General features: G+C 41.5%; 1 protein-coding gene across 10 annotated transcripts in view; it reads left to right on the top strand.

The window, feature by feature from the left end:
* Positions 1-25,068, top strand: part of HYCC1 (hyccin PI4KA lipid kinase complex subunit 1) — a 95,117-nt gene that overhangs the window by 53,573 nt on the left and 16,476 nt on the right. For all 10 annotated transcript variants that reach the window (XM_050938654.1, XM_050938656.1, XM_050938649.1 and 7 more), the window contains 6 exons: positions 1,427-1,507; positions 1,934-2,049; positions 11,031-11,126; positions 22,058-22,174; positions 23,028-23,115; positions 23,804-23,963. In XM_050938654.1, the coding sequence (XP_050794611.1) occupies positions 1,427-1,507; positions 1,934-2,049; positions 11,031-11,126; positions 22,058-22,174; positions 23,028-23,115; positions 23,804-23,963 (658 nt within the window). The remainder of the gene's footprint in view (positions 1-1,426; positions 1,508-1,933; positions 2,050-11,030; positions 11,127-22,057; positions 22,175-23,027; positions 23,116-23,803; positions 23,964-25,068) is intronic.

Below are 25,068 nucleotides of genomic sequence, written 5' to 3'. Positions count from 1 at the left end.
CTAAAAGTTGGGGTAAATTGTTCATAACTGAAAATATTTTTTTCTAAGTATACCATCTATGCAGAATTTTAACTCTTGGATGTTAGCACCTTAACATGAGACTGAAATCCCCTAGTTCCTAGATGTGTTTGACCCTTGAAGAGAGCGGTAGTTGGGGTAGAATGTGAGTCAGGCCTGCCTCTGACTGGCAGTCCCAGATTACTGCTTGCTGAGTATACATCTTGTTGTATCCTGAATGTCCCAGGTCCTTCATGATCATATTGGCTGTGCTATATTCTCTATCACTCTCTCTTTCCTGTGGATTTCAACAGCACTGTTGGGTATCATTTGTTGATTCTGCCCCCACTCTTCCAGTAAGGTTTGCGTCAACGTTTCCCATTTCCGAAGCCTTTGCTTTGAAGTGCTGTGGACCAGTGCTCATTTGTGGCATTGTTAGCACATCTTTTTTGCTCATTCTGTTAATCATGCACTAAGATGCACGGATAAAATGTCTGTTACTCTGAAAGTCTCATCTTGCAGGAAAGTAATTCCCTTTGAACCCTTGCGTCCATGAATATAGTTTCTATAGAGTCCTTCCCCCTCACCCATGTGTAGATATGTACTAATAAACTTTGGGTTTCTTTTGCAAATGTTCTGAGAGAGAATTTATCAGATAGTGTTAGATCATGTTAGGCTGGAGTTGGATTTAAAACTTAATTAAAAGTGTTTTTTAAATATGCAGTTAGCCATCATTATGCTATGGAGGAGAGGGTTTTATTACCAGGTTTAGACACTTTCAGCCTTTACTCCTCAATAGTTGGAAAGAATAGGCACAGTATAGCTTTTAAAAATAATGGATAATACTGTTAAATCAAAAAATTATATATCTATTTCAAGACAAATATTTTGCAACAGACTCTATAGAAATGTATATTTTTTTTGTATGCTATTAAAAATGTCCACTATGTATCAATTAACAAATACCAACAAATGTCTTTATTTTAAGTGAATTCAAAAATAGCCAAGAACACTTAGTTTTGGGTAAATATCAAGGCTACGTTAAGCTTCTAGCTGACTATTTGCATTCTAGAGCCAATAAGGCAGTGGGTCTCAAACTTTTTTTACTGGCAACCCCTTTCACATTGCAAGCCTCTGAGTGCAACCCTCCTAATAAATTAAATACACTGTTCAATATATTTAACATCATTATAAATGCTGGAAGCAAGTGGAGTTTGGGATGGAGGTTAACAGCTCACGATCCCCCATGTAATGACCTCGTGACCCCCTGAGGGATCCCAACCCCCTGTTTGAGAACCCCTGCGATAATGATATTTAATTCAGAGTTTTCCCCTACAATATAACATTTCTTGCATGCTAACTGAGCTCTTCTAATTTTCACAATAAACATTTTAATATTGTAACCCTTGATGTCTTTTGTGTTTTACAGGAAATAGTTGACAAACAGGGGCATAGTAAAGTGCTGAGTTTCACAATTCCGTCCTTGTCCAAACCTTCAGTGTATCATGAAGTGAGTGAAATTACTTAAATGCATGGTTGTTACCAGATGGACTGCATAGCTTCCTTTTATGCTGAGGCCAGTTAAAGAAGGCAATGTGAACAGTTTGTTATACATGATGATGTAATGACACACTTGACTTTTCAAAGCATAGCTTTTGTGGCTATAGTCTTCTAGTGAGGACATTTAAACTTGTTTTTAAAACAATTTTAAGTGCCAACTTTTTCATAGCTTTGTTTCCTAACTTTTTCTACTAATCTCAGGGCAGTTGCTATATTACATAACATAAGAAAGCAGCCAGATAGATTTATGTAGGTTCAAAATGTATGCACAGGTACAACTTTCCATCTTTTTTGTCTGTTTTTTACTCCACTATGTAATGAGACTTTAACAGGACAAATGTTTGGAATCCTTTATTCAAATACCTGTTTACTTTAGCCTTCCAGCATTGGTTCCATGGCTCTTACGGAGGGAGCTTTATCCCAGCATGGTTTGTCCAGAGTTGTGTACAGTGGACCTCATCCTCAAAGAGAGATGTTAACAGCACAGAACAGGTAAAACTATAGTAAGATCTTGCATGAAAATCCATAAAAATGGTTAAAGTAGCTTCATTATTTTTGGTTTTGTTATCCTGCCATCTTTTTCATCTAATATTGTCTAAGTTTACAGTTGTAGTACATAGGTATCTTGGTAATTTAGAATCTTAGGAATTAGTTGCTAGACATATGTGTTTAAAATACTTTCAGGAGGCATATTTTTAAAATAACATCTTAATCTAGGTTTGCAAATACTACTTGTATTGCATTTCACAACAAGAAGAGAACGTTGACTTGCAGTTTTACACCATTTAACGGCTTCTGTCTACAGCTTTAATGATATATGTTACTAAGTCACTATGTGATAAAATCAGAAAGAGTAAGGCACAAAATGAGTTACACCTAGCAAGGGACGTAAAAAGGCAATAAGAAGAGATTCTTTAAATACATTAAGAGAAAGATGAAGTAAAGTTTAGGTCCTCTACTTAGTGGGAAGGAGAGCTAATAACTGATGACATCAAGAAGACTGAGGTATTTATTTTGCTTCAGTCTTCACTAAAAAGGTTACTGGTGACCAGATAGTCAAAAGTTATTATTAACAAGGAGGAAGAAACTCAAACAAAATAGGGAAAGAACATGTTAAAGATTATTTAGATGAATTAGAATTAGTCAAGATGGCAGGGCCTGATGAAATTCATCCTAGGATACTTAAGAAACTAGCTGAAGCAATCTCGGAATTGTTAAGAATTACTTTGCAAACTCATGGAGGACAGGTGAGGTTCCAGAGGTCTAGAGAAGGGCAAACATAGTAACCAATCTTTAAAAAGGGGAGCAAAAAGGATTTAGGGAATTATGTTAGTCACTCTGACTTTGATACCTGGAAAGATACTGGAACAAATTATGAAGAAATCAGTTAGTAGCCACCTAGAGGAATAATATGTTTGTAAGGAATTAGCATGGATTTGTCATGAACAAGTCATGCCAAACCAATCTAATTTCCTCCTTTAACAAGGTTCCTGGCCTAATGGATGGAGAGAAGCAGTATATTTTGATTTTTAGTAATTTTTTTTGACAGTTCCACATGGCATTCTCGTAAGAAAACTAGAGCAATGTGGTTTAGATTAAATTACCATAGGTAGGTGCATAAATGGTTGAAAGATTGTACTTTCAATGTACAATTATCAATGGTTTTCTGTCAAACTGGAAGGATGTATCTAGTGAGGTCCTTCGGGGTCAGTCTTGGGTCTGGTACTACCCAATATTTTTGTTAATATTGGAGGGGTGAGTAAATTTCTAAAACATGTAGATGACGCCAAGCTAGGAGGGGTTGCAAACACTTTGGAGAACAGGATTAGAATTAAAAAAAAAAACAAAAAAACCTTTACAAATTGGAGAATTACAGTAGAACCTCAAAGATATGAATGCCAGAGTTCTTCTTCGAGTGTTGTCCCTGTGGGTGCTCCACTGTAGGTGATGGTGCGTCCCGGCGCTGTCGATCAGAGATTTTCGGTAGCAGCGCCTGGTTGGGGCGCATGCACCCAGATGGTATCTCCCATCTAGTTGGAATCTTCCTGAGTGCGTGCGCCCCACACCCTCCTCAGTTCCTTCTCAACCGGCCTCGGCTGAAGACGGGACTCGGGGCAGTGCTACCTTCTCTTCCCTGATCTCTATAGGAAACAGTAACAAAGAACATAGAAATAATTATTAAGTACTTCCCAGTTGTTTCCCTTGCTTTAGCAGAGTTACATAGTTAGTTACTTAGTTTACCAAAAAAAAAAAAAAAAAATCCAAAACCAACCCTCAGGCTTGTCTCCCACTGAGACACTCTCCTCGGCCATCTCTAACTCATAATGCCAGGAGCTTCAGGTTTCAAAAGATGCATCTCCTGTCAGGACTCCATACCACGGTCAGATGGCCACTCTTGTGTCAAGTGCCTCGGGGACACCCATATCCCCGCGAAGTGCCTCCATTGTGCGAGTCTCAAGTCAAGAGCTCGTCGTGACAGGGATCTGCGTCTCAAGATCATTATGATGGAAAAATCCCTGCAGCCGCTGTCGGAGACGGGAAAGGTAGAACCCGCTCCCACACGCTCCCCAGCCAGATCGGAACCGGTGGGGAGCGTTGCTTCACCGTCCTTGGAGCGGAGGCAAGAAGCTCAGCAGTCTCACAAACGAGACTCTAATGGGTAGGGGGTCTCCGGCGAGATCCCTACCTCCTGTGCTGACAGCACGAAAGACAGCTGCATCAGCCTCTTCCAACGCCTCAGCAACCGCTCTGACAGAGCTTAGAGGCAGGGACCAGACCTCCCGCGCGGGGAAGGCGCCTGTTGACTCGGTCCCCTCAGCGCCGCAAACGACTGCAATGCGGACAGCTCACTCCTCTTTGGCACCGAGAGGGGCTTCAACGCCGGCGCCGGCACCTTCCGTGATGCCAGCAGCGCGTTCAGCACCGACACCCAAAACGGCCACGGTACTCACAGCCTGGTCAGTTTCAGCGCCAAAAGCGGCCGCGGTCCCGCCAGCGCGCTCTGCCTCAGCAACAAAAATAGCTGCGGTGCTGACAGCGCGATCAGCCTCTGCACCGAGAAGAGCGTCGGCACCCAGCCACTCTTCTGCCCGCGCACCAGCAGCAGACCCCCTGCAGGGCACCTCTAGGCTCAACACAGCAGGACACTCTGTCACTCTCCTACTAAAGAGCGAGAGCAGAGAGCAGGCTTAGCTCAGCCTAGGGAGCAGGAACAACAGCTTCTCACTCAAAGTGACCTTTTAGTGCCACCCGAGCCTCACTTTCTGCTCCTAGATACAGAGGACTCCTTCCTTGACCTGCCACTTTCTCCACCTGAACTGGCTTTCGCCGATGGTGACCTTAAGCTACAGCAGCAAGCGGAGTTCTCCCCTCCTGCTTCTCCTCCACAGGCACCTTTACCGCCTCAGGATACGGCTCAAGCTCAGCAGCCTCAGTTTCCCTAGGTTGCCCACCCGTGGGCGATGCCTGGGTTCTCGTACCCCATGCCTTGGCCTCAGTGGTACCCGTTGCAGAATCCTCCTACCAATCATCTTCCTTCGGTGCCTCAATCTCCTGCTCCATCCACTTCCAGGGTGCCTGAGCCCCCTCCTAAGACTGGGAGCTACGCACCATATCCTGACTCACCTAACCCTAACTCTCCATTAGCCTCAGATGAAGCCATGCTCCCTTCACCTCCACAGACCATGGATGACTGCAAACAATTTCAAGAACTTTTTAGGAGGGTTGCACTCAGTCAGGATATCCCCTTAGAAGAGGTTCAGGAGACTCAGCACAGACTCCTCAAAATCCTTCAACCGTCTGCGCCCTCAAAAATCGCGCTCCCTATAAACGAAGCACTCATGGAGCCAGCTGACACTCTCTGGCAAACCCAAGCTTCTCTAGTACCAACTTGTAAGAAGATCGAACGTAAATACTACGTTCCTGCAAAGGACGCAGACTTCCTATTTTCTCATCCACCACCGAACTCTCTTGTCATCGATGCAGTTGCACAGCGGACCAAACAGTCACAATATCGACCTAGCCCGCAAGACAAGGACCTTAGACGCCTTGATGTCCTGGGCTGCAAGGTTTATACATCCTCGCCACTACAGTTCAGGATTGCAAACTATTCTGCTCTCCTTGCCAGCTATGATTTTGATAATTACAATAAGCTTTTCGAATTTGCCTCATACATCCCAGAGGACAGAAGAGCAGACTTCAAATCAGTCCTGTCTGAGGGACAGCTGATCTCCAGAATGGCCCTACAGGTGTCCTTAGACACGGCAGACACAGCAGCCCGTACCACTGCAACTGCTGTGGTTATGCGCAGATCCTCATGGCTCTCTGCATCAGGTATTCCTAAAGAGCTCCAGACCAAAGTGGAGGATCTCCCCTTTGATAAGGACTAACTCTTTTCGAAAAAAACTGATGAACTCCTCCACACCATGAAAGATTTGAGAGTGACACTGCGCACCCTGGGCATTCACCCATCTCTTCCCAGGAGACAACGATACCAACCCTACCAAAGACCACACACACATCAGTACGATCGCCCTCAATCCAGACCATACGACACAACTAGGAATCGTGCTAGACCTCCCAAATGCAGACAAAATCAAAATCAAGCCACCACCTTCCATCCACCAGGCAATAAACAACAGTTTTGAAGCTTTGGTCGAGGGTTTGCACGACCACCCCTTGATTCCACCACTTACTTGTCCGTTTGGCCACCGCCTCCAGTATTTCTAACATGCTTGGCAGCGGATTACACAGGACCGCTGAGTCCTCGAAATAGTTCAGACTGGTTACTCCATCCTGTTCATATCCTACCCTCCTACCCTTTCCCCTTCCCCATCCCTCTTCAGGAACCCCTCTCACTAGCAGTTACTTCGCTCAGAAGTGGCACACCTTCTGCAACTAGGCACAGTGGAACCTGTGCCGACGCAACAGCAAGGGACAGGGTTCTACTCCCATTACTTTCTAATGCAGAAGAAAACCGGGGGATGGAGGGCTATACTAGACCTACGCTGACTGAACAAATTTGTGAGGACACAACAGAGTCAAGATGGTCACACTGGGCACAATAATACCTGCATTGGATCAAGGGGACTGGTTCACAGCCCTCGACCTACAAGATGTTTACTTCCATATATAATACATCCAGCTCACAGACGCTTCCTCCAATTCACAATCGGTCAGGATCCTTTCCAATACAGAGTTCTCCCTTTCGGACTCTCCACAGCTCCAAGAGTTTTTTCCAAGACCCTAGCCGTGGTTGTGGCTCACCTCTGCAAACATGGGGTCACACTTTTCCCCTACCTGGACGATTGCCTCATCAGGGGCAACTCCTATGGTGAGACACTTCAAGCCACGTGCTTCGCCATCTCCCTTTTTCACAGCCTAGGCCTCCAAATAAACATCCAAAAATCTACCCTGATACCCACGCAACAGATCGAATTCATTGGAGCTCATCTCGATTCAACCCAGAGCAGGGCCTCGCTCCCATGCAACAGATTCCTCACTATCACGCAGCTCATACGTACGCTCTCTGTTCGTCCCAGGACACAAGCAAGAATCTGCCTACAGCTCCTTGGTCACATGGCAGCTACCACCTTCATGGTTCAACATGCCAGGCTACATATGAGATGCCTCCAAGGCTGGCTCAACTCCAGTTTCAAACCCAGCAGACATCCCTTAGGGATGCTGCTAACTCCTCCACCCCATGTTGTAACTTCCCTACAATGGTGGACAAGTCCAGAAAACCTCTGCACAGGGGTTTCCTTCCAGCAACGATTCCCAACGCTCATGCTCACCACGGACGCCTCCCTGATTGGTTGGGGAGCACATCTAGGGGAACACAGGGCACAAGGCCGGTGGTCTGCATCAGAGACATGTCTACACATAAATCCCTTAGAGCTCAGGGCAGTGAGGAGAGCATGCCTTCACTTTCTTCCTCTCATAAAGAACAAATACCTGCGAGTCTTAACAGACAACATAGCATGTATGTATTACATAAACAGACAAGGGGGAGCCCGATCACATTCCCTCTGCATGGAAGCCATTCGACTATGGAATTGGTGCATACGACATTGAATACAGATCATCGCTTCCTACCTACCAGGCTGTCACAACACTACTGCGGACACACTCAGCAGACACTTCTCGACAGAACACGAATGGGAACTGCACCCCGCAGTACTCCCAACAGCTTTTTTCCCACTGGGGCATGCCGTCAGTAGATCTCTTCACCACGACCCGAAACCGAAAATGCCCCCTGTTTTGCTCCAGGGTGGGACTCGGGACTGCATCCTTAGGGGATGCATTCCTCATCGCATGGAACTACCTCCTGTACGCCTTCCCACCTATCCCTCTACTACGCAGGGTTCTTCAGAAGATCGCGGACGACAAGGCCCAGGTCATCCTTATTGCCCCGGCTTGGCCAAGACAGACATGGTACCCCTACCTTCTCCACATGTCCTCCCGTCACCCATGGGCTCTCCCCAACAGACCAGACCTCCTTTGCCAGGACAACGGACGAGTCCTTCACCCCCAGCTCCAAAAGCTCCACCTCACAGCCTGGTTCCTTCATGGTTCCAAACCCATGAACTAGCCTGTTCCGAGCAGGTCCAATATGTCCTATTGCACAGTAGGAGAAACTCCACTCATAAAACCTTCCTTCAGAAGTGGAGACATTTCGCTCTTTGGTGCTCGCATAAACATTTAGCACCCAATAATGTGACCCTCCCTAACATTCTAGACTACCTCCTGAAACTAAAACAGGACGGACTCTCGCTCAGCTCCATCAAAGTGCACCTGGCGGCGCTTACCACCTTCCATGACCTATTGGATGGGTACTCACTCTTTACACACCCCACCGTTAAACGCTTTCTCACTGGCCTGCAAAATCTTTACTCTGAAATTCATCCAACAGTGGCTACATGGAATCTTAACCTCGTTCTTCATGCCCTCATGAAACCTCCATTTGAGCCGTTGGCTACCTCCTCTCACCTTCATATGTCCATGAAGGTGGCTTTCCTAGTTGCTATAACATCAGCAAGGAGAGTGGGTGAAATGAGTGCCCTGCTGTCCATCCTCCCTACACAGTCTTCTCCAAAGATAAAGTCACTTTGAGACGACATCCTAAATTTCTTCCTAAGGTGGTGTCGACCTTCCACCTCAACCAACCTATATACTTCCCTACTTTCTATTCCAAACCTCACAAAACTCAGCAGGAAGTAACCCTGCATACTCGACGTGAGGAGAGCAATTGCCTTTTATTTAGAACGGACTAAACCATTTCGCAAGTCTCCACGACTCTTCATTTCCATTGCCGAAAGATCAAAGGACATGGCTATCTCTAAACAATGTCTATCCAAGTGGATCTCTGACTGCATCAGATCCTGTTACCGTGCGAAGAATCTTCAACCGCCCGACAACATTAGAACTCATTCCACTAGAGCCATGTCGGCATCCATTCCCTTCTTACACAACGTTTCCATTCCTGATCTCTGCGAGGTGGCTACATGGTCATCTGAACACACGTTTGCAAAACACTATGCTCTCACGCAAGACACCACGGCAGACGCAATAGTAGGCCATACAGTACTATCTTCAGTACTCTCTGCTGCATCTCCAAAGTCCCACCAACCATAGTGGGTACTGCTACACATTCACCTAAAGTGGAGCACCCACAGGGACAGCACTCGAAGAAGAAGAGAAAGTTACTCACCTTGCAGTAAATGAGGTTCTTCGAGATGTGTGTCCCTGTGGGTGCTCCACTCCCCATCCTCCTCCCCTCTACTTTGCAGTACAGAGATGACTCTCCACAGTAGAGAAGGAACTGAGGAGGTTGTGGGGCGCACGCACTCAGGAAGATTCCAACTAGACGGGAGATGCCATCTGAGTGCGTGCACCCCAACCAGGCACTGCTACCAAAAATCTCCAATCGACAGCGCTGGGACGCACCATCACCTAGAGTGGAGCACCCACCTCAGTTACTGCAAGGTGAGCAACTTTCTCTTGTGAACTGACCGATCAACTGGACACCATGTGAAACTGGAAGTAACCAATCAGGCAGCAGCCGGGGGAGTTGAGGGGGAGCAAATACTGTACTGTGCCTGTATTGCATCTTAAAGATAGGCACATCTGGACTGCCTGTTTCCATCCCACACCCATGCGCAGGACAGCTACTTACTGCAAGACACTGGCTGCCAGCCAAATGCAGCTGGAACCAACAAAGCAGGAGCAGCGCTGGTGTCTGTGCTATTTTCACCCATTATCCCTCCCCTGGTTGGGAGAGGGACGCACTGTTTTCACACACACCCCTGGTGAGGAGGGAGACAGCTTGCAAACTCATGTCTGCACTGAGTAGGGAGCTCAGCTGCTGCTGAAGCCTGGCCTGGAGTATCAGCTGTGGATATGGAGCCCGAACTGCACTTTGTTCAGAGTTAGAAACATTTCAGAGTTACGGATAAGTTCCATTACCAAGGTGTCTGTAACTCTGAAGTTCTACTGTAGTCTGAATTCAACAAGATGAAATTCAGTGACTAGAAGTGCAAAGTACTTCACTTAAAGAAAAATGAAATGCACATCTACAAAATGGGGAATAACTGATAGCTGATACTGCTGCTGAGAAGGATTTGGGGGTTAGAGTAGGTCCCAAATTCAATGAATCAATCATGTGTTGTAGTTGTGAAAAAGGCTAATATCATTCTGGGTGTATTAACAGGAGTGTTGTATGTAAGAAACAGGAGGTAATTGTCCTACTCTATGTGGCACTGGTGCGGCCTCACCTGGAATATAGTGTCCAATTCTGGGTACCACCCTTTGGGAAAAATATGGGAAAACTGGAGAGAATCCAGAGAAGAGCAACAAAAATCATAAAACTTTTAGAAAACCTGATCTATAGGAAAGGTTTATTTAACCCCCCCCACCCCGCCAAAAAAAAAACACCCAACCAAACAAACAAAAAACTGGTCATGTTTAGTCTTGAGAATAGAAGATGGGGGCGGGACCTGATAAGTCTTTAAATATATTTAGGGCTGGTATAAAGAGGACAGTGATCAATTGTTCTCCATGTCAACTGAAGATAGGATAAATAGTAATGGAAACTTCAGCAAGGAAGATTTAAATTAGATATTAAGAAAAACTGTCAAACTAGATGAATAGTGAGGCTCTGGAATAGACTTCCAAGGGAGGTTGTGGAATCCCCATCACTGGAGATTTTTAATAGCAGGTTGGACAAACAGCTATCAGGGTTGTGCTATGTTTACTTGATTCTGCCTTAGCACATCTTGATGTCCCTTCTAAACCTATGTTTCTGTGATTCTCTGATGCTGTAAATTTGTGTTGTTTATAGTAGAATCCCTTGTATGGTTCCTGCGCATGGCATATTTTAACTTATTCTCTATATTCAATTTAAAAAGGGAAAAGTACTAAAATATGTTGATACTTTAAACTTATGTTTTTGATCATTTTGAATATTTTTTGTTTAGGTTTGAAGTGCTGACATTCCTCCTGCTGTGTTATAATGCTGCCTTAAGCTACATGCCTGCAGTTTCTCTTCAATCATTGTGTCAAATTTGCTCAAGGTAAACTTTCTTTAGACTGAATATATTAAATGGACACAGGCAATGTGAAGTCCAGACAGTTTTAAACAAGAAGTTAAAACTGTCATATAGTATACCTGAAAATACAACAGTTATGTAGAACACCTGTAGTCCCTGAAACATTCTGTAAATTGTTTTGGTTTACAGTCACATTGTTTATACTTTAAAATGGCTTTTCTTTCCCTTCTTACTGTATGAGACTCATCAATAGGGGAAACAATGAAACAATCTAGATTTTTTTTTCTAATCTTAGTTATAGTAGTAACTTTTTGTTGAAGCACTGGGTAAAAATTGTCAGAAGTGATTTATTTTTTGATATTCCTTTAATACTAGTATCCCATTGGAAGGTTTGTTAAACTGAGTTTTGATGCTTTACAGTTTTGTTGCTGTACAGCTGGGAACTTGACTGACTATTTTACTAAGATTTGGGAAGTCTAAAAAAACTTATAATTGTCATGATATTGAAAGTGGCAATACATGTGACAAATGTGTATTAGTTCTCTGAATTCTTTTTGTTTCTCATTTTATGAATGTTTGTAGTATAAGCTTAATGATAACCTGCTTCATAAATTTGTTACTCAAATATTTACCTTAAATCAGTCATTCACCTGAAAACTCTTGAGACGTATTTGCTCAAGTGTAAGAAATGCCCTGCATTTTCCCCCACAATAAATATACAACTCAGTGAAGAAGATGCAATGAACAACATGACTCTCGTAAAATCCAAACATCCTGTCTCAAATCCTGCAAATTTTTCTTGTCGCTAACTTTGAAGTGAGGTGATGTTAAGGATAGCGTGACTCTCTTGTGCAGATAAAAACAAGAACCAGAATCCTGAAATTCCATAAACAATAACACAACAATTTTCCACTAGTCACTAACTCAAAGATCTCAAGCACTGTCACACAAACTTCAAAAGGGCAGCTATTGCTGTAAGGTTTGAGTTTTTGTTTTGTTTTTATCCTGAGGGAATAAGATTAGGATGCTTTTTCTTTTTTGTAAGTACCATAAAAAATCCTTTTATACTCTGAGAAGTGTACCTGACATCTTGCTAGATGGTAGTGGTATCTTGGAGACCTGAGGAGGAGGTTTCAGAAATGTGTAGCAGTTAAGAGTTGCATAGGAAAGTGAGGCATTGATTATCCTGCTTCATTAAGTTTTGATAGTTATCTTGAGGTTAACTAAATAGAGTGGCTGCAGATGCAAGGTGCAAACCTAAGTTCATTTCAGAATAAACACTATGAGTTTGGGTACTGAATGATGGTCCATTTTGATGCTTATAAAACTATAAACATGAACTGTGTAATAGTAGGGCTTAAATTCCCTCAGACCCTCATAGAGTCTACCTTCCAAGTCCATAAATCTTTCCAAAGATCTCCTGGCTGAAAGCAATTTAGGTAACCAGGGGAATGGAAGAGGTTTACACAAGAGGTCCAGGATATGTTTCAGTGCATTTAAGTCTGTGGATGTGGATCTGGTAATGATCTAGGTCTGAGGAGGATCTGTGGAAGAGGTAATGGGATTCCCTCTAAAGAATCTTCCCTTTCCCCTCATTTTAAGTGAATCAGCAGGATATCTTAGGCATTTCCATTTCATATGGTTCTGCGGAAGGATCTGCCCAAATAAAGGTAGAAGTCTGAGTCACACTGAACAGCCTTTTTAGAAAGGTTAATTATTTTTATCAGAGATTTGGAAATGTAACACTATTGCTATTCATCATGACAAACCTTTAACAATATCAGTTTACAAAAGTCAAACTCAAGATTAGAGATAACCCTGGCAGCACATCAATTATGTGAATTTACCTAATCTTTGATTTTATTGTATATACAGAATTCTGTATTTAGATACCTTTAGTAATAGTGGAAGCAGAAATGAATGCCTCTGTTTCATTATCTTTATTCTACTTTGGGGCTGTGTAGCAGGGGAATGCTGCTCCCCTCTTTCCATTTTAGCCGATTTTTTTTTTGGTAGAATATAACTTGGCCTAGGGTACCTATTTAGAGTTCTGAGTGATATTGGCATCAGATGTGCGGCTAGATTGGGAAGCCTTTTCATGATTTTAGCAGTTACAGTACATCACAGATTTCTATTTTCAATCTAATACACCTTTTTTAAAAAAAATAAGTGTAACTGAAAATCAGAGCAAATGTCTGGTTATTTTTCCAGAATAAGGGTCTTATGCTTACTCATGTATTACCAGTAATCATTCCATAAAATAGATGTATGCATACTAAGGAAGCTATTCCCAGTTAAAAAAAATATAGGTAGTTGGTGTTGCAATAAAGCTAATGATCCCAATCATTATAACCAAATATCTCTGCTTTTAACCATATTTGGTTAGCTTTCTATATGTCTAGCCTCAGACTGCTACTCTAGAGTTACCAAGCAGCCATCTGCTATTGAGTGGTAAATAAGCATATTGTTCACTGAAGCTTATTTCATAATCTCTACTCCCTGTCTCAAATGCTGGTTCTAGTAGGAGTACATGAGTCTCAGCATGACTCTTTTTTTTGTCTTTTGCTCTGCTGATCCAAAGATACAATCTCTTTTGGGTTTCTTTCTTGTTGAATGCATACTGAAATCAACATGCAAAGTGTCATGCAGAGTGCAAGTGATAACCATTGCAGTTATTGTACATTTATAATTGTCTCCAAAATATACCTTTTTTAGATCGAGAAAAATGTGAAAGATGGATGATGGCAATACAGACTTTCCCACAATAACCTAATCTACCTCAATCGTATAGGTCATGCTTCAGAAAAGGAGATTGTTTCCATCTTTGTCCTCTCCATGGATATCAGTCTTGTCTATGGTTCTGTCACCATCTAGCCACTAAAAAATTAGTTATGGGTGTGCTAGAGAATGCACACTGAGGCATCTGTGGCGCTCAGAGGCCCCTATGGGATTATGACCCCATTTTCTCTGCTGTATAAATAAAATTGGATGTGGTTCCTGCTATAAAGAGTATATGATCTAATTTCACAGCCCTGGACCCTAGTCACATGTACCCTAAAACCATTTATTGGACAATATGGGTATTAGTTGAATGCTTTTTAAGTCTGCCTTAAGTCCCTACGCCTTGATCTAGGAAAAGCACTGAAGGAAAACAAACAAGCATAAGTTTCCAGATCAGATAGAGTGTAAGTATTGTGATGTCATCTTTATATATAAGGGACTTGCTGACTCTCAATTCTATCTCTTTAAGTGGAATTATCAGTACACTTCATGGCAGAGAGAGTCCTGAGCAAAGATGAAATAGGTCTTGGGCCTCAGAGGATTGGTGGCATCTCTTGAAATCTGAGCCTGTGGACTCATGATCTCACGTGCGACTGTCTAGCCTTTCAAGGTATATCACATGGCTGATATCTGCAAGAGCTCCAGGCCAGTATTTGCTCCTGCAACCAGGGTTTAATGAAGCCAAATATTAAAGGTCCCTGCTACCTGAACTATAAAGGAAGGAACAGGCACCAATGTATTTTGATGGAAAAGAGGGATTGTGAGGGAGAAAAAAGTCCACCACCAAGATTGATTTACTCAATCAGTCTCCTTATCTGAAGGTACAATCAGCTATATTTCTCTTGCTCCTACATAGTGCCCATAATGCATACAGCCTGATGTAAAAGCATTGCCTTCTCCCTCCCTACACACACATTGCCTTCAAGTGGGACCTCTGCAACAGCGAGAAGCACCAGCACCACTCCAGCCCTTATGCATGTCCCTGCAGAAAAGCACCATCAGGGAACCTAAAATACCACTCTGGCGCTATCATGTGTAGTCACTGGGCCACTATATCCTCATCAGAAGTAAGAACTGATCATAGGGACACATGTGCTAGCTGAGTCCCTGCACCAACATACAGAAGACATGGAGTTGAGTAGTGTCCCTGCCTGCAGGTATATGGGATCTTGGGGAGCAATTACCACACAGGTGGGGTGCAAAATAAACTTTATTAAGAAAATGCAAAAACAGGGAAAATTTAATAGTGAGGGGTATGGGGTTTGTTAAGGTAGGCAATTGGGGAGGGAGTTCTTTTAGTATAGTATAGGGGGTTTCAATAGTGGGGTACAATACAGTGGGGTACAATACAGTTGGTAACCAACTAACACTGAAGTATAAATGTAACAGGTAGCTAACAATTTCTAGGTAAAGGGTGTGTCACAGCAGCATATAACCAACTAACAGTTATGGGTAAAATGTGTTAAATGACCAACAACTCTAGGTAAAAATGTGTCACAGTGGTGTAAATATAAAATGTGATGTGTGTGAGAGAGAAAAAGGGTAACCAATGGGGTTTTATGCTAGACTTCAGTAATACAATTGAGGTTTGGCAGCAGTAGGAGCGGGGTGAACACGTGGGGGAAGGGATTAAAAGAGAGAGAGAGAGAGAGAAAGGCAGTGGTAGAGGAATGAGGTTAGGGGATGGGGGAAGAGGAGCACGTGGTGGAGCAGAAACCAAAGATAGAGGCGCTACAGAGGGAGATTTAAACTGAGGGAGACACAGAGAGCAGACAGGCTGCAAGTTTAAACAGCAGAGAGACTGCAATGAGTGACTGGGGAGCTCGGGGGGGGGGGGATTGGGGCAGTGGGAAGACAAATTCAAATAGTAAAAACCTTATCTATCCCCTAACTTAATCAAACTTATATAAAATGACAAGCAGCTACAGAATACAACCAGGCAATGATTTTCTAAACTTATCTTAACCAACAATTAGGCAACACAACAAATATCACAGAAACTTACAAGCTCTACAATCTTAACAAACTATGACTTATTAAATTAAAAAAAAACAAGACCTATGGTGCACCTTATGCTATGGGGAGGTTACAGAGGGCAGAGTGGTATGTATCCAGGACCCAGCTCCCAAGGAAGCCAAGGGATGGTGGCTACAGCGGTGGATACAGCTGAAAGCAGAGAGCCCCAAGGCAAAGCCCACAGGAGCAGAGCTTAGCAGTGGCAAAGAGCCCTGTAGTTTAAGAGAGGTTTTAAGACACAGACCAAGGTTTAGCTTGAGTCTGTGTGCTGGGGAAACAGAGCCAGCAGCTAAAATAATAAAATAAAAGTATAGAAAGTTTTACAGAGGGATTCTTACCAGTCCCCAAGGCAGCAGCAAAGGCAGAAGCAGCAGCAACATCAGAAGAGGCAAGGAGGGTTCGGTACAGTCTCAATAATCAGGAGATCTCTCAGGTAGCAATTCGTTCTTCGTGGGGGGGGGTTTTTCAAAAACGAGGGTACGCTCAAAAATAAAACGAGAGCGGAGAAAGGACCCCCCAGAACCCCTGGCTGATCAGACCAGGCAGCAATGCAGGAACCTTTCTGAGGTGTGTTTCAAAAATGTCTGGTTTTAAAGGCAAACTTGGGCAGTTTCCCACCAGTAATCCTGATAGGCTCCCTCTGTCACAGGGGAGGGGGCTCAGGGGAAAAACTGAAGGTAAGCCCAGAGACATGCCTGGACATAGTCCTGTGCAATAGGTGACTCAAGAGCACATGAGACTATGACTCATGCCCAGGATCTTAAAACCACAATAGGCCTTGCAGCTCTGGACATTGCCTACCCTACACCAAGCCCAGGTTCAACGAGGTGATAACAGGACGAACCCTTTGAAAAAGGCAGTGGTCCCACTTAGCATGCAGCACAAGTGGCCATCCCTTTGAGAAGGGCAATGGCTCTTGTTAAACAACTTAAGGGGCCCTCCCTTTGAGAAGGGCAGTGGTCCTGGTAAACAACTTAACAGCCAGGGAAGGGCGGCCACAGGAGAACAGAAAACAAAATGGAGTCTGGGGAAACAAAATGGAATAGGGGAATAGCTGTAACGGACAAGTAGTTAGTGGGGCGTGGTGGAAAATTAGTACTTGGCAGTCCTGATGTGTTCTTTTGACAGAGATGCAAGATTATGGGAAGATCACAAAGAAATGAAGCTACCATGCCTCAGAAGCTTTGGCAACACTAAAAGTCCCCTAACACAGAAAAACTGATACTTCCCCCCCCCCCTCTGAAATGAATGTTAGTCTTTGGGGCTTTTTCTGCAGGCTTCATTTGGGAGCCAGAGATTAGTTTGGTTTCTGCAGCAAAAGAAACAAGTAGTTTGAGCAAGATCTTAGCCAAATATGTCTTGTTCGTCTGCCTCTTCTGTGATGTCATGTAAAATATTACCAGTATGTCTTAAAGTTCGATAGCCTCATAAGCCTCTGCTAGAAGGAGAGCATGTGAATTAAGCATGGAGATGCTATAATGATGAGCATGGTATCAGTGAAGAGGAGGGAGAAGCTAGGTGTGTCCACTGTTCCTCCCCACCAACTAAATCAAAATTCCACAGAACTGTCCTACAAAACCAAGCTGTCAGATCTCTCATTTCAAGGAAATATATGTGGCTTTTAAAAAGTTTGTCACCGATTAAAAAGATCCTCCTCATGGGTGAGACATTCAATGTGTCTGAGGTTCCAATACATAGGAACATCCAAAAATACTAGAGCTTGTTGACAAGGCAGAGATACCAAAATTGGCACTCAAGAGAAGAAGCAGACTTGACTGGAATAAATCTTTGTTCAAAGGAAGGTTGACATGAAGATCCAGACCATTCACAGAATGCAGTCAGAAGCATTCTGCCTTGTGCAGGAGGCCTGCCTTGTGCAGGAGGTCAGACTAGATGATCATATTGGTCCCTTCTGACCTATGAGTCTATGAGAACATTTAAAACTATTCCATGCATGAGCCTCAACAGAAATAGACCACTGGGGGGGTGTATGCTGTGGCAGTCAAGTATCTAATGGAGGATTTCATTTTTAACTAACTTTATTTGTTGCACTGTCCCAACCTTTTCAACAGTGAAATCATTGTGAACTTAGATAAAGGGGCAGCAATAAACAACTTCTGTGAATTACTGACAGATGGGAGAGCAGGAAGCATCAAAAGTACAGTGGTTTGAATAAAGTAACCTGCTGGTGAGCCTGGGGAAATGTGAAATCTTGTGGTAGACAAGGAGATGTATAGAAAACGAGACAAACTTTCACTTTCTATGGACCTCTAAAACAAACACAAAAGCAAGGAGGTAGTTCAGGAAGGTTTAAGAAATCTGGGGCAAACAGATGACTTGATACGGGCCTTTTCTAGGCAGTCTAGCAGATCGTTTCCATATTTGCATGGAAGTTAATCCTCCTAGCTCCAGACTGATCTAAGGCCATTGTGCCCATATCTAATAAAGCTGTCCATGATTAAACCATGGACTTGAACAGACAGTGAGTCAGAGGATTTCCTCAGAGTCTCTCTTGCTTCAGGCTTTTCTCTGGGCATGAGGCAATCAAACTTTAAGAAAGAGGGAGCTATCAGATTGTGGGTACTCCCCTGAAAACAACCTAACTCTCTAACTTACTCAAGGATTTAGAGATCTTATTCTCTCTTTATGCAAGAGAGTGAAAATAGACCTCTCTCAATCTTGAGTTCCAGACATTCTGGAATTCCTGGCTTTGAGTTTGAGTGCTAGTTTGTTTAAAGCAAATTCCACAGCATTTGCAGTGATCTGTGGTGCAGTTATTTTTTAACCCATCACCAGGATCTAGTTCTCTGGGAACTAATTTTTATGTAAGTTGAACAAACAAGGGTTGACAGCTCAAGGCTACTTGAATCAGACTCTTAATTATAGGGAGAGCATCACCCCCAGATGGTGTCTAACATATTCTATCATAAGTGGTTGCATCATTTGTTTGAGAAGCTCAAATATCACTGTTTGCTGCAAACATTTGAAATTGGGCAGGGATAAACCGAGACCAGGGAAGTGCTGATGCTTTGTCCCATTTAATTCCTTTCAGGTTTAATTGAGACAAACTTTTGAAAATAATTTTCCCTCTTCTGTCACTTGTGGTGGTTCAGTTATTTTGGCATACTGCCAAAATTTTGCAACAGGTTCTCATGTAAGGCCAGGCCCATGTCTCTCCTGCAGCTGCAAAACACATTGCATGTGGAACTCCAGGGGCAAGAGGGGAGAGAAAATGGGTCAGGCTCTCCTGACAAACCCCTATCCCAGGCCCAGCGTATGATCTCAGTAGCCCATCTTCCCAAGCATTCACCATTCTTTGCAGGCTTTGGCTGGCATGCAGTAAGGAGGAGATGGGCCATTGACTGGATGATGATAAAAATGTTGAACAGCTGCTTCATTCCCTGTGCATAGAATGAAGCAGGGTCATGTAATTAGACTGTTTTTAATCTATACACATGAGGGACCAAATTAAAGTTTCAGGGCAGCCTAAATTCTCTCATTTCCCAACTTTTGAGTGCTTGACTTTGCAACCTTAAAAGAATATGGAAAGCCAGAGTGAGTGACACAAGGAAGTGCCCGATCCAGAATAGAGCAAGCATTGTTACCAAGGAAACTCAGTTTCTGGAACAAAAGAGGAGATGGAAAATGGATCCAGAAGAAATAACAAATGCCTCTGCTGTAGTGACTGAGAGCACTAATGTGGAAAATCTAGCTAGCATACTCATATAACTTAGTCCACAAAACAACTCCATAATCCTTTTCTCCAGTCCCTGATTATCTTATAGCCTACAACGTCTTCCATTTCATAAACTATAGAGACTAGGAAAACACCCTTAAATATACAAGAAAAGTCCAGTTTTCCTAATTCCATATCTCTTATCCTCATTGCTATCTATCTAGAGTATCCAGTATCAGAGGCAAGAATTTATTGGTTAAGAAAACTTTCAGGTTACCAGAAAAATACTCTAGGTTATGCCCTGCAAAGATGAAAATAAAAAGGACTATAAAAGTGGGATTTTTTTTTCTGGAACCCAAAAACACTTTTTAAGAATATTTGTATTACTGCCTGTTTGGAAATTTTCTAGTCAGCATTTGTCTAAAAGTAGAATGTGTAAGACTAAACTGCATAGCTAAACCTGGCACTGTTTTTTCACTATGGTTGAGCACTTTAAGGAAAAAAATTTTTTTTTCTATTTTGCTAAATCACCTGGGATCTAAAGGCTAAGTTGTGTTCTTTGCTACTTATGCATTATCACCAGTAAGGTTGACCCAATGTACGTATGTTACAGTGTACCAGTTTAGTTGTAATTGTATTATAGACCTGAGTTGGGTCAAGTTTACTAGTGATGAAGGCATGCAGAAAAACATAGCCAGTTGGATACCCTTCAAATGAGAAGACTGTCTCTTACTTTGTGAAGCATGAAGTAAAACTCATGACTGTTTGCTGAACTTAGAAATACAGTTTAATTTATGGGTTCACATTCTGACTGTTTCTCTTCATTGACTATCTGTTAAATCACATAAAATCCAAACATAAACTCTGTGGATCCAGACACTGCTCAGATCACTTATAGAGCAAAATGAATTCTCATAATCACCAATGTCAAGACAGACTTGGGGCATGAGACCACACACTTAAGGATAACTAAATGTAAAATTAGCTTCATTCCCCAACAAAACCATCAAAAATCATCTTCAGACATGTAGGAGACCTGTAAAAATTAATGCAGCATGCAATCACTCCTGCCACATAATTAGAGCCCCACAAATCTGCGGATATCCATGGACCATGTTTGTGGATCATGGATGGATGTGGATCCAAATTTTATACCTAGAGTCCTGCGAATCTGTGGATATCTGCTTTATATCTGTGGATATCCATGGACCGTGTCAGGGAGCCTGGTGCTAGAATTATTTTTATGTAAACATAGAAAAAATTATAACATGAGAAGAAAATATTGATGTCTGAAGAATAGAGATTTGTAAAGATAGGATGGTTTTACAAGAATAAGATAGAAAATGTGGAGGTGTAGCAAAAAGATTCAAAGGATTGAGGGGAAACATTCAGTCAATAGTTGTATGACAGTAGTACCTCGAAACCCAATCACATACAGAGAGAGAGAAGTTTTTCATCTAAAGAATTTACAATTTCAAATAAGCATGACAAAGACTAGGTGGCAGAATGAGGCACGGAGAGATGAAGTGATATATCCAAGAATGCACAGCAAGTCAATGGCAGAACTAGGATTAAAACATAGGACCTCCTATCTATGAAGAACTATTGGCATTTGAATAATAGAAGATCTTTGGACTCAGTCTCAGATTCATTTCTTATGTTTTTGGCAGTAAAGGTTAGATGCATGTACAGTAAAGGTTAGATGCATGTAAACTGCAAACAGAAACCAGGGGAGTGTTACAAGGATAAAGTATCTGCTAAGAGAGTATTTCATTATAACAGTTCAAAATTAGTTTCTGATCTTTAATATCTTCCAGTTTCCACCTTGAAGAAGATATCATAACAAAACTTGAATAAAATACTGCAGTTAAATTACATTATATTCCTTTAGTCTTTGAAAAAAATCTATTAATGTATATTCAGTGATTTACTATGTGTGTCAAGTTTGTCATTTTTGATCTACAAAAGCCACATAAGTTACAATCTGTGATGGAATCTAATTGAAAACTTGCATCAACACAGAAAAGATTTTTACCATTTTTAGAGTAACTTTGTAAATTTAGAGCATGTAATATGCTGCACTACTGGCAAAGGTAATTTCATTTTATGAGGAGCAACATATGGTAGATTCACTAGTGTGTGTTTTGAGAAGTATAGTAACCTGAGAAATCTGATACTTGTGTATTTTGTTTGCTATATGCTTGTAGCATGAGTGACTGAAATTTCTTTTTTGTGTAATGAAGTATGAAGGGCTCATACTCTACCAGTAGAGGGCATTTTGAAGGCTTATTTTGCATATATTTTTCAAAATGGATATATAAGAGTGATCTAATTCAGAAAAATTGATTGCTGGATGGATTCGCTTTGTGGTTTCCACTTCTGGCTGTGGCATATAGTAAACTCTTCTTAGCGTTGTAATATTTTAGATATGGAGTCATCTAAATTAACAGCTGTACTAATGCCAAATGCATGGTTTCTCTAGAATCTGTGTCTGTGGATATCCTCGGCAACAAGTAAGAAAATACAAAGGAGTAAATAGCAGGATTCCAGTTTCTTCTGAATTCATGGTGCAAATGCTAACTGGGATTTACTATGCTTTGTAAGTTTACCAAAAACATATGACAGCTCAACTTGTATACTCTATCGCAGATGTCCTATCATACCTGTTAATTCATGACTGGCAGAATTATGTTTAGGAGTATATTCTCCTAATAGAATAATTCTGTACGCTGCAATAAAACATGCCATTTGAGGGGGAAAATTCCACTTGGCAAATTGAACTAATATCAGAATATTTTTAATAACCATTTGCAACGAGTGTATCTATTCATCCCATATCCATTCTTACTCACATACATGTTCATGCTTAGAAGTGACAAATGGAGGTCCAGTTTTGGAGAATTTATTTCAATCTTAATTTTTTCTTGCCACATCCACATTATTGCTTCTTTTGTCTTCAGCATTCTTATCATCCAGTAATGTTCACAGGTAAACTAACTGAATTTTGATGATGTTGTATTAACTGAAATAACTGATCCCATAGACTTGTTCACAACATTAGTAAATTTTCAAAATGTGGAACAGCAGATAGCACACTAGCTATGCAACTTCTGTTGAAATTCCATGACTAAAATGCAACAACTAGTTGACTGTTTACCTAAAATTAAACCACTCAGGAGTGTAGGATAAACAAACTGCTTTTAAACTTGCATTTCTTTTTTCTTTAATTAAAAAGTCAAAACTATCTGTTTATAAAAAAATTGTTTCCTTGTGCTTTTTGTTCTTATTAATAGTAAGTTTAATGATTCACCTAAACTTATTTAGAAATGAGGTTATTGTTAATGTTTGAAGGTAATGTGACCAAGGAGAGAGAGAGACAGCTATTACTTGATATAAAAATGAGGGTGCAGTTTATAAAACTTGGTAATCATACTTAATTATAATTTTTCTAGTTATAATGGAGAATGGGATCTAGCTCGTAAAGCAATGGATGACATTTTATATAGAGCTCAGCTGGAGTTGTATCCAGAACCGCTGCTGGTAGGTATTATGTTGGGATTTTTCTATACAAATCTAGATGCAAAGTTACTAAACTGTAAATCATGCTGGTGATGCAGCATTATAATGAACCATAGGCCCACAGGGAATCATCAGTGTCCTACCTATGCTAAAGATGCTTGGAAGCATGCATTTTTAATACTCCTTTCCCCTCCCACGCCAACCCCCAAGAAAGTAATTTTACTTTGTGCACTCAAACAATGGAAAAGTAGAATTTAAAGCCTTGGGGGAGGCTCAAAAGCACCATGAAGTATGTGGTAAGTAGTCAGTCATTGTTTTAAACGGAGACTACCATCAAAGTAGCTGTTTAAAGCATTGTGCAGGTTGGTTGATTTAAGACTTCAAACCACCAGGAAATAAAGGCATAATTGCAAACAGATTTTAGTCTAATCTTTGATACTTTCTTTGAACCTTATGATCATAGCTGATCTCAGATTGCATGTGGTATTATATTTTTCCCAGAGTTGTAAAAATATTCTAATTACCAGGGCTTTGAAGCGGAGCCTGGAGCTGGAGCATGGATCAGTAGGTTATTTCCTGGAGCTGGAGTGGAGCTGGAGCGGAGCAATTCAAAAATTTGATTGCTCCAAATCCCTGCTAATTACTGTAAATAGTACTTCTGTTAGAATTCAAATCTTGATAAGAACTTCACCCAGATTTTCCTCCCTAGGTTGCTAATGCAATAAAGGCCTCACTGCCTCAAGGTGCCATGAAATCTAGTAAAGAAGGTACAAGATGCATTCAGGTTGAAATTACCCCCACTTCATCTAGAATATCAAGAAATGCTGTGACTAGTATGTCCATCAGGGGGCATAGATGGAAGAGACATGGTAAGAAACACACTGTACACATTAAATGTTATTTTTTTTATTAGAGCTATTTTTTTAAAAAAGTTGAAATTCTAAGACTAATGCACACATCTTCTATTTAATTTAATCTTAACCAAAATGTCTCTGGTTAATGAGGTGAAAGTTGCTATATATTAGTCTCTTTAAAAATCCAATACCATGGATCTTTCTCTGAAGAGTATGAACAGAGCAGCCTTAGCAGCTCACTTGGGTCTGTGTTATGAATTTGACTAGATATTGAGTATTGCCCAGTAGGATGTTTGAGCCACTGTGCTATTAGAGTGAGCTTATCCTGAGTGAGCTATTATATACTGAGACTTAACTGCCTGTAACAGATTCCTTTTTCCCGACTGGGGAATAAAGATTTCTTTGCCGTAGCTCTGAGTGAACATTTGATCTGTTTCACTCCTTAGCTATTCAGTTCTTCAAAATTTTGTTTTTATTTTAAAATGTAGAACTGTACAAAATTCTTGAATCTATAGCTAAAGAAGTTACACATACCATTTATTTAACTGGAAGCATTAGTATATCAAATATCTGTTACAGGGTGTCCCAGATTTGTGTCCAAAATGAAGCAATTATTAGTTGCAATAACCAAAATAATTTAAAAGAGGTAATGTTGTCCCCACAGAACCTTCATGCAAAATGTTCAAAGAAAGCTGGGCAGGGTGTAGAGTGGGAGAAGATGGTCATGTTACAATTGTATTAATTATCATCAATATGAAATAATAGAAGCTAAAAAAAAAACTTCATCAGAGGTCTTTAATCAGGCCCAGTCTGGGCTGGCAGAAAACAGCATGTTAAGGCTTCTGTTTTTGCAGTAGTCCATTATCTGCACTCCTCTTCTCCAGTCTGAGAAGGAAGAGCGAGTCTAGCACAGATCTGTGCTCTTGATCATTTGCTGAGCCTAAGGCCTTGTAACTACCACCTTGGGTTGAGAGCCGGTGAAGATCATCAATATTGGCTCTTATATAATATGGTCATCTTTTATCTTTAATTGATGTTTTGACTGTTTTGGGATGGGCTTAGTGTTGATATATTACTATAATAGGCATCATTATTGTATAGGCAGTATAATTAGCAACAA

The sequence above is a fragment of the Gopherus flavomarginatus genome, chromosome 2, assembly GCF_025201925.1.
Source record: "Gopherus flavomarginatus isolate rGopFla2 chromosome 2, rGopFla2.mat.asm, whole genome shotgun sequence".
In the NCBI taxonomy this organism is placed as follows: domain Eukaryota; kingdom Metazoa; phylum Chordata; order Testudines; family Testudinidae; genus Gopherus; species Gopherus flavomarginatus.
This window is presented reverse-complemented; position numbering and strand designations above follow the sequence as displayed.